This window comes from Leuciscus leuciscus (genome assembly GCF_965113295.1).
Source record: "Leuciscus leuciscus genome assembly, chromosome: 18".
In the NCBI taxonomy this organism is placed as follows: domain Eukaryota; kingdom Metazoa; phylum Chordata; class Actinopteri; order Cypriniformes; family Leuciscidae; genus Leuciscus; species Leuciscus leuciscus.
In genome coordinates, this window is record NC_138742.1 from 4,267,849 (window position 1) to 4,280,188 (window position 12,340).

Consider the following 12,340-nt stretch of genomic DNA (forward strand, 5'->3'; position numbering starts at 1 on the left):
CAGTTTAGTCTTAATCGCATCCTAGTTAGTCTCATTGGTAACTGATTACATTCAGCTGTCTGTCATTACGTTTTTTCTCCTAAGCAGTTATTTTATTTAAATATTTTATGTAATATTTTTGTATTTTCCATTTTCATTCTAGTTTTTTTTTTTTTTTTTTTTTTTTTTGACATTTGTATAATTTTTTTAATGTTTTAAATGTCTATAGTTTTTATTCATTTTTATTTCAGTTGTAGTTTCAGTTAGACTAAATGAAAATGAGAAATGTTCCTGTCTTGGGATCTCCACGTCTGCAGCTTTACACACACCAAACTTTACAGTTCCCTTTCGTAAAGGGAACTCCCGCTGCATCGATACTCGATACTTTGGGGAATGCCTTCGGCATGAAGCGTCTGAAGTCAACTATGGAACTATTCCAATCCTGATTGGTGCAACGTCATTACGTCACTCGTGACGTCGCATGTAACGGTGATCCGGAAGCTACAAAAGGGTCACAGGAACCAGGAAATGTTAGCTTCTGGTCTTCAGCAAGCGTTCTGTGTCAAACTGTTTGTCATATTTGGTGTTGTATTGTCATTGTGAGAAAGCGAAAAGAGATGGCGAATAAAGAGAAACTGTTCAGGCAGTGTGCGTCCCCTTGCCCGCGTTTCCTGAGCGAGGGTGACACACACTCGCTGTGTGTGGTTTGTCTGGGAGCGGAGCATGCACAGGCAGCACTCGAGGGTGCTGTCTGTGCTAACTGTGAAACACTGCCCCTCAGAACACTCCGCTCCCGCCGGGCCATGTTTGATGAAGCTGGTGGATCAGGTCCCGCGTCTGCCGAGGCAGCGCGGCGTCTGCATTCATAGGGATCGCAAAGGGAGCTAGCGGATGATGTTGAGACGGCCTCGGCCCTTTCTCAGCATTCTGAAGCTAGCTCCATGAGTTCTGCTCAGGGTGCGGAAGCCCGCGTTGCGGCTTCTTCCGCCTCTGCAGTAGAACCGATGCTCGAATTATCTGGTTCCGAGGAGCTAGATATTTTGGGCATCGAGGCAGGGGAATGTGAAAATTCGCCACCCCATTCCCCTGCCTTTGAGGAGCTACTAGAGGTTGTGACCAGAGCCGTGGCCAAATTAAAAATCGATTGGCCACCAGAAATGCAGGAAGCGACTAAAAAAAGTAAACTTGATGAGCGCTTCCTGCAGACTCGATCACAACCTCTATGCCGGAGTCTGTAAGCCCTTCTCCTCGAGAATATCTGGCCCCAACGTCCATCTATATTCCAATATAATGGGTGCCAAGGAGGAGGGCTATGGGATGATGCCCAGGGTTGAAGAGTCGTTTGCCTCTCATCTCTCCCCTGACATTGCATCATCCCTGTGGGCTCCGGCGCTTCCCACCAAGCCCTGCCGTACAACATCGGCCTTGGTTGGGAAGGCATATATGGCGGTAGGTCGGGCTGGTAGTTGTCTGCATACAATGGGGCTGTTGCAGGCATACCAGGCCGACCTCCTCAAAGAGGTGGACGACAGCGGGGAGGTCGCCTTCGACGACATCCGAGAAATGCTTCGAGTGGTCGGCTTGTCTCTCCGTGCTACCAAGGAGACGGCCCGTGCCATCGGCCGCTCCATGGTAGCACTGGTAGCCACTGAGAGACACTTGTGGCTGAACCTGTCGGGCATCGGGGACAAGGACAGGGCTTGTCTCCTCGATGCCCCAGTTTCGCCTTCTGGCCTTTTTGGCGATGGTGTCAACAATGTCGTCGATAGGTTTCAGGAGGCGAAACGACAGTCAGCCGCATTTAAAGAGCTAATCCCCCGCCGTCGCTCCAGGTCTCGTGGGTCTGCTGCCAGGGGGCAGTCCCATGAGGCCGCCGCCAGCTCCTCACACCTGAGGCAGAGGGAGAGTGTTGCCTCTCGTGCTCCCCCCCAAGGGGCCTGGAGTCAGAGGCAACACCCTCAGTCGAAGCCTTCCAAGCCGAAAACAGATCTGAGGACTGTTATTCAGGTGAGGAAGGCTTCGGGCAAGAGGCCATGACGGGAGGTTCAGGCCTCTGAGGGCATCCCCCTCCGCGTGGGCTTTTTAAAACTTCGCTCTGCGGAGCCCTCAGGAAATCGATGTTGCTTCCCTCCGTCAAGTGCGCTTCGGGACGCATCGACTTCTAGCGAATGTATTTCACAGAGTGTTCCTATGAAATCTATGGCCCTGAAACGTTCGCTACCTCTCACGATGCCTGTAGAAAAGATTATTCGGTTAGTTCCTGCCAGAAAATTGCTTCAGGTCACCGAAAATAAAAATAAAACACCTGAGGTCAGTCCTGAGAGACTGATCCCCCTAGTAGATTATTTAGACACCTGGAAGGGTCTTCAAAATATATCTCAGTGGGTCCTGAATACAGTTGAGAAGGGTTATAGAATCCAGTTCCAGTATAGACCACCTAGATTTAGTGGTGTTATTCATACGCTGGTATCTCCTGACCAGGCTCAGGTGATGGAAGATGAAGTTCAGACTCTCTTCGCTAAGGAGGCTATAGAATATGTACCCCTTCATCAGAGGGATTCCGGGTTCTACAGCCGGTACTTCATAGTTCCAAAGGATGGTGGGCTGCGTCCCATTATAGATCTTAGGGTATTGAACAAATCTTTGAGAAGATTTAAGTTCAAAATGTTAACTATACCTATGATCGTTCAACAAATCAGATCCGAGGACTGGTTTGTGACGATAGATCTTAAGGATGCATATTTTCATATTTCCATCATCCCACAACACAGGAAGTTTCTTAGATTCGCTTTTGGGGGAAAAGCTTATCAATATAGGGTTCTTCCTTTCGGCCTAGCCTTGTCCCCTCGCACCTTCACTAAATGTATGGACGCACGCGGCCCTTGCTCCATTGAGACTTCAGGGGATCCGTATCTTAAATTACATAGATGACTGGCTCATTTTAGCTCAGTCGAAAGAACTGGCAATTCAACATCGAGATGTTGTTTTGCGTCATCTGAGGTGTTTGGGGTTGAGACTCAATGTGAAAAAAAGTTCCTTAACTCCTCTTCAGAGGACTACGTTCCTGGGAGTAGAGTGGGACTCAGTTACGATGCGGGCACAACTGTCTCCTGCTCGTATTAGCACTATCTTAAACACAATGAAGAGTATTAGGTTAGGCCAGGCTATCACTGTCAAACATTTTCAAAGAGTTTTGGGTCTTATGGCTGCAGCTTCCACGGTAGTACCCTTTGGTCTGCTCCATATGAGGCCCTTGCAGTGGTGGCTCAGGAACAAGGGGTTTTCTCCTCTGGGAAACCCTTTTCGCATGATCAGAGTTACGCGCAGATGCCTTCGTTCTCTTGTCATGTGGAAGAAACCATGGTTCCTGTCTCAGGGCCCGGTTTTGGGAGCACCATGTCAGAGAAGGACTTTGACTACGGATGCGTCCCTCACAGGCTGGGGTGCGGTTATGGAGGGCCGTTACACCCGAGGTACTTGGAATGACCATCATCTCTCATGGCATATTAATCGCTTGGAGATGTTGGCTGTATTTTCTGCCCTGAGGCACTTCCTTGTGGACCTCAGAGGCCATCATGTTCTTGTTAGGACAGACAATATGTGGTCTCTTATATCAACCGCCAAGGAGGTTTGAGATCTCGCCCTCTTTGTAGACTGGCGCGTCAGATTCTTCTTTGGTCCCAGGATAAATTTCTCTCTGTAAGATCTATTTATATTCCTGGGGTTGAAAATTTGGGAGCAGACATCCTGTCGAGGCAGGGGCTGAGGCCCGGGGAATGGCGGCTCCACCCTGAAGTGGTTGAGCTTATATGGAGAGAGTTTGGCTGGGCGGAGGTTGACCTGTTCGCTTCTCATGAGAACTCTCATTGCCCGCTCTGGTTCTCTCTCTCACATCCAGCTCCTTTGGGCTTGGATGCCATGGTACAGATGTGGCCGAGGTCACGTCTGTACGCTTTTCCCCCGATCGCTCTGCTCCTATTCCTATTAGGAGAGATCTTCTGTCTCAGGCTGGTGGTACATTATTTCACCCACGTCCAGAGTTATGGAGACTATGGGTCTGGCCCCTGAGGGGGTCCCACCCAAAATTAGGTTGCCCTTTCCACCGAGGTGGTCAGGTCATCCATCCTAGAACCCCACTCTACTAGGAACTAAACAATTAAGTTAGGGAGGGCATTGAACCCAGTTTATTACTGCCCACTGGCTTCAGTACTGGCGTTCCATCCCGCTCTCTAACGGGATCTCCCATTCATGCTTAGGGCCTCTGTGGCGGCCTCAGTGCCCTCCGCAAGCCTCTAAGGGTGTGCACGTAGGGACATTCCCACTGAAACTCCATGTTCCTGTAGATTGGAGGATGAATCCTTTCATCCAGCCTATTGGCATCAGGCTGATGGGTTATCCCTGGCACCCGTCATGTCCTGTGGATGAGATATATGAATATATATGAGTATATATGAGTATAGGAGAATCTATTGAGTCTGCTTCCTGCTCGTCTTACTCCCTGGAAGAGTGGTGGTGCTGCCCCCTCTTACTTGCTAGCGTGGGAGCCACTCAACGTTATTTTTGCCCGGTACTGAGGTGCCTGTAGGCAATATTATGATTCTTCGGGTATTCCATCCTCCATCGCATGTGTCGGATGGTCAAGGTCATAGCCTTGGAGGTTCCTATGTTAGGCCTCAGGCTGAGAGGAGTCAGTCCATCTAGTTATGCATTAAGGGTTAGGAGCTATTTCCCTTTATTAATAAGACAGTTGGTTATCTAAAACCACTCATATCTAAAGTACAAGGTGCGCTTTTGCCTTCACCTCTTATCTAATACTTTCTACTGTCTGGGGCTCCCATCCATGAGGTCAGTTGAGCCTCCGGCTCCAGACCTCCCCTTCTTACACAAATCTTATGACAAGCTAGTTTGGATCTGCCCTCTACTCATTCTATCGTCCGTGAGTGTACCAGATGCTTTATACCAGGGTGTTTTTCTCTCAGTGTGGCGGCGTGGGTATACGTTCCCCAAAGTATCGAGTATCGATGCAGCGGGAGTTCCCTTTACGGAAGGGAACGTCTCGGGTTACTATTGTAACCCTCGTTGTTCCCTGAGTAGGGAACGAGACGCTTCATCCCTCGGCCACACTTTTCGCGCCCCTGAGAACGACTTGCTTTGACCAATCAGAAGCTAACATTTCCTGGTTCCTGTGACCCTTTTGTAGCTTCTGGATCACCGTCACATGCGACGTCACGAGTGACGTAATGACGCTGCACCAATCAGGATTGGAATAGTTCCATAGTTGACTTCAGACGCTTCATGCCGAAGGCATTCCCCAAAGTATCGAGTATCGATGCAGCGTCTCGTTCCCTACTCAGGGAACGAGGGTTACAATAGTAACCCGAGACGTTTTATTCCTGTCTATATTCTAAAGGTTTTTACTGAGGGGTTTGTTCATATATCATTCACCTGATTTATACAACATCTTATTCCTAAAAACATGATGAAAAGTCTGTTATTTTCTGATTTATGGAGTAAAAATAATAATCCAAAATCCCATCAGTAAAAACCTTTAACTGTAATATGTCAACAAAATCAGACAAGAATGTTGAACCTGGCTTTATTCAATATTCAGATTTCTGTTCTGGATATTTAATCAAATCAGAGCATATTCAATTAGACAATGCTTCATTTGCATATTTAAATATTTCAGAAATGTTTTAATACAGAATATGTAAGCAATTCTTCATGTAATCAATCAACTAGGGGAAGTATGGTGATATCATTCATATTCATACAGAGGTTTTGCCTCAGATGTGTTAGAAAGCTCCTGTGTAAAACATATTGAATTTACTGCTTTAAAAATAATGATCATATTTAACAGTCTTCTCTCTCTCCTGCTGTAGATGAGCTCATCCCTGAACACTCGTCCACACACCAAGAACTGGACTGAGATCAGGATTGACTCTGATGTGAATGTGAACTCTCTGAAAAGAGCTCTGACTGAACTGAAGAAAACTCTAGATAAGACACTGAATGAAAAACTCAGTCAAACTGGTATGTGAATATCAAATACAGTGTATAGATTTTTTGTTAATAACTTAGAAATTATGTTTTTCAAGGAAAATTATGGGTTGAATAAAAAGTTGGTGATCACCACAATTATTTTGTCTCGGTCTGCAAAAGATCACACTGTTTGAGAAATATAATCATAACATAACTTAAACTTGCCATGTTAGCATTAGACTGGTGTGATAAAATCACTTACTAAACGTAGAGTATGTAAAGTTATATCCAAACTTTAACTGTTATAACCAGTTATTACAGTATTACTTTAACTTACTTTAGAGACATGTGAGTGATATGATGTGACTATTCATGAACAAACACTAATACAAATCACTGTAAAAATTGTAACATGCTATTTAAAAAAAAAAAAAAAAAAAAGATGATAACAATATTACACATGATATTTTAGGTAGTTTTTAAGGCTTGATTTCTTTAATGATAAAATAATTTACTAAACGTAGAGTATGTAAAGTTATATCCAAACTTCACCATAACCAGTTATTGCAGAATTACTTTAAATTTAGAGACACGTAAATTTAGACATCACGATAATATGTGACTATTCATGAACAAACACTAATACAAATCACTGTAAACATGTTACATGCTATCAAAAAAAAAAAAAATTATGGTAACAATATTACACATGATATTTTTGAGTAGTTTTTAAGGCTTGATTTCTTTAATGAAATCTACCTAAATAATGTAAAATCTCCTAAATTATTTAATATATATGACACAATGAATTTAATATTTTCTTTGTGAAATGTTTTTTTTTTTTTTTTTTACTCTCAAAAGTGTGTGATTGTTAGTGAACGGAAATGACCCTGAGGGATTTTTTCTCCCAAGGTTTTTTTCTTCTTTTCGCCTTGACATTTCTCCTGCATTGACACCATTATATGAGAACTGAACTTAGCTGGACGATGACATCACGGTTTACTCCAGAGCGGCTTTATATATAAATCAATATATAAATTGATTGGCTTCATCGCTCTGTCTCCTCTCCACCAGTAAGCTGGTGTGTGGTGGGTGTTCTGTCGCAGTATAGCTGCCGTCGCATCATCCAAGTGGATGCTGCACATTGGTGGTGGTTGAGGAGATTCCCCCCTTCTATGTAAAGCCCTTTGAGGTCTCAGAAAAAGCGCTATATAAATGTAACAAATTATTATTATTATTATCAACTAAATTAATAACTTTTTACAACAAAAATGAACTTCAGTGAATTTACTTAAGCTGGACTGTGACTAGAAACAAATTTTGTTGCATTATTTCCTGTTATCACTGTAAAGCCATATATAAATTTATATAAAGCGTTATATAAATGAAGGTGACTTGACTTTAAGTTATGTTGTACAAGTAAAAGACTGTATCTGCTCAGCACAGCACAATAAACACACACTTGTTACTGCACTGGCATTAGCAAAGCTATTGCTTATTGAACAAAGCAACATATTATTAGTACATGCAGTTATTCATTACCTATCCATAAGCTCTACTCTTCAATGGAAACGATCAAAACATCAACATAACAGAAACTCTTTCACATGTCAAACATAACTGAACATTAGACATTAACTGATGTTTCCTTTCACTCAAAAACACATAAAATAACACTTACTTTAAATATTTACTCTCCATTCCCAGCCATGTGCAAAGCATGCTGGGAACTAACAATGGTGTCTCTAAATTGAACTGCAAAATTGAACTAATTCTCTTAAAATAAATATGTAGCCTTCTTTCCTTAATTTAATCAGCTTAATCAGTTCCTCAATTCAAGCCTCAAAATTTAAAGTTTGCTTAAAAATTAGGAAAATGTATCTCTTGGTTTTATTAGTGAAATGTTCTCATGCCACTGATGCTGCCAGTAGAGAGAAACTCACTGTTAACCTGAAACTATTGCTATAAATAATTCATCATTATATTGTCATCTGTGTCCACAGGGTTGAAGTTTGTGCAGAAGTTTGCAGGTACAGTGTGACTGACACCATTTTCTTTAATACACTCACAATACTGTGTTAATCTATATTATATACTGTACATCTGAAAATGTTTGTTCTGAAGTTGATTGATAATGTCTGATCTCTCTCAGTGGATGTGACTCTGGATCCTAAAACAGTGAATCCACATCTGATCCTGTCTGATGATGGAAAACAAGTCAGTCGTAGAGACGTTCAGCAGGACATCCCAGAAAACCCAAAGAGATTTGATGCCATTTGTGTTCTGGCAAAGCAGGGATTCAGTTCAGGGAGATTTTACTATGAGGTGCAGGTGAAGGGAAAGACTCAGTGGGATTTAGGAGTGGCCAGAGAATCCATTAACAGGAAAGGGAAGATCAGTCTGAGACCTGTGGATGGAGTCTGGACTGTGGTTCTGAGGAATGAAAATCAATATTTTGCTGGTGAACGTTCACCTGTCTGTTTATCTCTGAGAGTGAAACCTGAGAAGGTTGGTGTGTTTGTGGATTATGAGGAGGGTCTGGTCTCTTTTTATGACGTGGAGTCCAGATCTCATATCTACTCTTTCACTGGTCAGACTTTCACTGACAAACTCTATCCATATTTCAGCCCATGTGATAATGATGAAGGTAAAAACTCAAACCCACTGATCATCACTCCTGTCTCACCTTTAATGGATTAGAATATGTAAATGAAAACCAAAAGAGATTTTGCACTAAACCACAATCAAGAATATTTTACCAGAACTTTATAATAATACAGTAATAAATGACTTACTGTAAGTCATTTACAAACTATTAGTTTATAGTTAATTAATAGTTTATAAACAGTTAATACATTGACTACATTCAAATAACGAGATCTTCATTCATTGTCACTGTAATTAATAAAAGGTTTATTGTTTAATTAGCTCATATAGTTAGATGATAGATAATGCTTTGTTAACAACTTATTAACCATAAATAGTTATGATGACAAAACATCAACTATAATCAAATATTTGTGAGACATAAATTTGTGTGATTTGTTTAAAAAAAAAATGTCATCACGGCTCCATTTGAATTGCCAATTTATTATGAATCTATATATTTCTAATCAACACAAATATTTTGCTTTTCTTTTTCATTTGTACTTTGCTTTTGCTTTTCAAATATACTATGAAATTGACATTATATATGGTTAAATTGTACATAATATGCTACACTTACTGTGTTTCAACATGTTATTTTGTAAGTAAATCTCTGAAGCCATTTTCTCTCTCTCCTCTCCAGCTGTAAACATTGAATTACTTGTGAAATATTGAGGTTCTTGTTTTATATTGTAATAACTGCATCATCTGAATAAAGACAAGCGTTCAATTCTATAACTGATATTGAGTATAACTAAACAGCTTGATAATTATTATGCAAATACACATTGGAGAACAATGAATATCTGTTCACATAAACATTACAACAGACAGACAGGATATAATCAAAACATGGAGGATCTTTATTGCTGAATTAAATTAATTGTGAATGAAAATACTGAATTATTATTCAATGTACGTGATCCTTAAATCTAGTACATATTCTTCAAGAGAAGTGAGAGCATTAGAAGGCTTCACAATGACAGTTTTTACCACAATATCAGCAATTTGTCACTTAACTATTAAAAAAAAACTATTATCTCAGTTTGTCACTTTCATCTTCACATCCATCAAGTCTAAAAATTACCACAGAAATGGTCAAAAATCAATTCTATTGTGGCAAATGTAAAGCAAAAAGAAATGGAAGGGAACTAGAAAGAAAGAAACAGAAGTATTTGTTTTAACATGTTTAAGGTCAATTCTGTCATGTTTATATGATCAAATATAGTAGATAATATAGTATAACTGCTTGTCAAGAAACATCATTATTAGTGTCATTTCCCCCATAAGAGACTAATCCAGATTCACTGAATTCAGAGTTACTGAACTGAATCTGTTAAATAGCAGATTCTGCATGATATTGTAAGTCAATCTACTCTGTCAACTTATAACAGTAATGAAAAACATGCTTTTATATATAATGTAGAGCATAAGCTACATTCATACATTTATACTTGTTTTATAGCCTTTAATTTGCACATTGATTGAAGGAGAACATGGGCAGGATGAGGATTAACATGTTTCTTTCTTAATAAAACAAGAAATAAATGTCAGATAATCAAAATAGCAGCCCTTCATTAATATATCATTGTTAAAAAGCCAGAGTTTACAAGAGTTTTACACAGATGAGAAATACAACTGTAGAAAAGTGGCTTTAAAAGCAACTCTTGTAACAGTTTCTGACAGCAGACAAATATCATGAAAAAGTAAAAACATTAAAGGATGAAACATACCTGATGGAATATCATCATCATCATCATCATCATCATCGCTCTGTTCTTCCTCAGCTGTGGTTTCTCTCCTCATCTTCATCATCTTTAGTGGCGTCAATTTATATAACAACTGTTCCTCTGAAGGAGACTATATTAAAGAATAAAACAATTTTGTCAGACTAGATGTTATTGAAGTTATTGATTTTATTAGAAGACTAATAAAAGACTGGATGTTCGAAAACTAAGAAACAAATTTTTTTAAATGACATAAAACACACGTCACCCCCCACATTGAATTTGGGTCACAAGAATGTTGTACGTATATTATTTGATGTTTGCATGTGTGAACTAGTATTTACTTGTATTTTATAAGGTGTTTTATTACATTAAGGTGTTATACATAAATATACATATAAATAAATGTTTCAGACTCTTTCAAACAGCAGACTGATCTCAGGTAAGTTAAATGATACACTATCAGACTTCTCTATGACATAACTATACTAAAATGATTAATAAAATGAACATTTACTTGAAATGCAATAGTTAGACGTTAAAGCATTTGAGTAACAGTTTTTTCCTCTGAAATGTGATGATTTTTACTAACCTTTAGCTTTAAATGAGCGTGAGAGAAACGAGTGTTATTGAAGCGCTGCTCTGTGTTGTCTGAGGATGCAGTCGTCATGGTAACTCTAAAACTCTCAACTGCCAATCAGAATTTAGAAAATGCAGCTTAATTCTCTGCAATACACACTCATTAAAACACTTTAGTTACACTTTAGTCCAATTCTCATTGTTAACTAGGTGCTTATTAGCATGTATATTACTAGGATATTGGCTGTTATATTAGGACTTATAAAGCACATAATAATGCCTTTATTATGGAAGACCATATTCTACATCCCATAATCCTACCCAATACCTTACTAACTATTTTGTTGAGGTGAAAGTCGTAGTTAATAGTTAGTTAAAAGTGAGAAGTCTTGTAAACTGGTCTAACTTGTGCATTTCCCCTTCAAAAACCTGAAATTCAAATAAATCCTTGTCCATAAAGCCATCAAAGCAAGATCATTTTATGTTTGGAGTTGAAATAATACAACGCCACACATAACCGGAGCTGAATTGGAAAGAGAGTTCACACAGTCCCAAACACTTTTCCTTTACTATTGCTGTATGAGCCGTGGATCTCAGAAACAGTAAGATATGTGCGATTTGGACTGGACAGTCTGGGAAGCTCTAGCCAGGCTCCCAAGAACTGTACCAGCGGGGACATGCGGACCACAGACGTACCCCTCGGTGGTGCAGCGAGGCGAAATGACCGGCCCAGGCGTGGGTGGCATAGCGGCCCAGTGCGGGGGCACGCTCAGTAGCCACGTCCTGCCAGAGGATGCCAGGGAAGGACCAGCGTTCCACGGGGGCGTGATCTGGCAGGGGTCTGGCGACAGAGAGGGATGAGAGTGGCGAGGCTCGTAAGCGGTGTGCACTGTCATCCACAGCCTCTTGGGGCTCGGAGAAAGGGGCATCAGTTCTTGAAATGAGATTCTCCCCTGGGCCTCCACCGGGGTAAGGAGTGGCCCTGCTACCAGCTCCTGAGAAGAACTGAGCCCTAACTCCAAGCTGCCGTCTCGAGAGTGCTGCTTAGCCCGGCGTTTGGCCAGCTAAGGCAGTGCCGCCCTACCGCATCCCCCTCCTGCTTAGGGCCAGTGAAGGCTCGAGGGGAGGAGCCACAGGGAGGCGGCCTCGGCGGGAAGCAGACTAAGTAGACCGCACGGACGGATGACCGTTGGTGCAGAAGGCCTCAGTCCGCTTCAGGGGAGGGTTGAAGACTGTTGGGCGCAGTCCTCAACCACACCGATAGTGACAGAGAACATACAGCCCATGATCGCCACGCAATCGAGTGCAGCGAAGGCGGAGGACGCCCGCGGGCCGCGATAAGTCGCAGGGACTCTTGCGAGCCGGTGGCGTCCTGATGCACGTCCGGGAGAAAGGCACTGGGAGCGAGTGCTGTAGAGCAACACGCG

At 41.5% G+C, this 12,340-nt stretch overlaps 1 protein-coding gene across 3 annotated transcripts in view; it reads left to right on the forward strand.

Moving 5' to 3' along the window:
* Positions 1-9,607, forward strand: part of LOC309480905 (E3 ubiquitin-protein ligase TRIM39-like) — a 48,480-nt gene extending 38,873 nt beyond the window's left edge. For all 3 annotated transcript variants that reach the window (XM_082145627.1, XM_082145626.1, XM_082145625.1), the window contains exons 5-7: positions 5,862-6,012; positions 7,965-7,991; positions 8,114-9,607. In XM_082145627.1, the coding sequence (XP_082001753.1) occupies positions 5,862-6,012; positions 7,965-7,991; positions 8,114-8,661 (726 nt within the window). In that variant the 3' untranslated portion in view covers positions 8,662-9,607. The remainder of the gene's footprint in view (positions 1-5,861; positions 6,013-7,964; positions 7,992-8,113) is intronic.
* Positions 9,608-12,340: the final 2,733 nt, after the last annotated feature.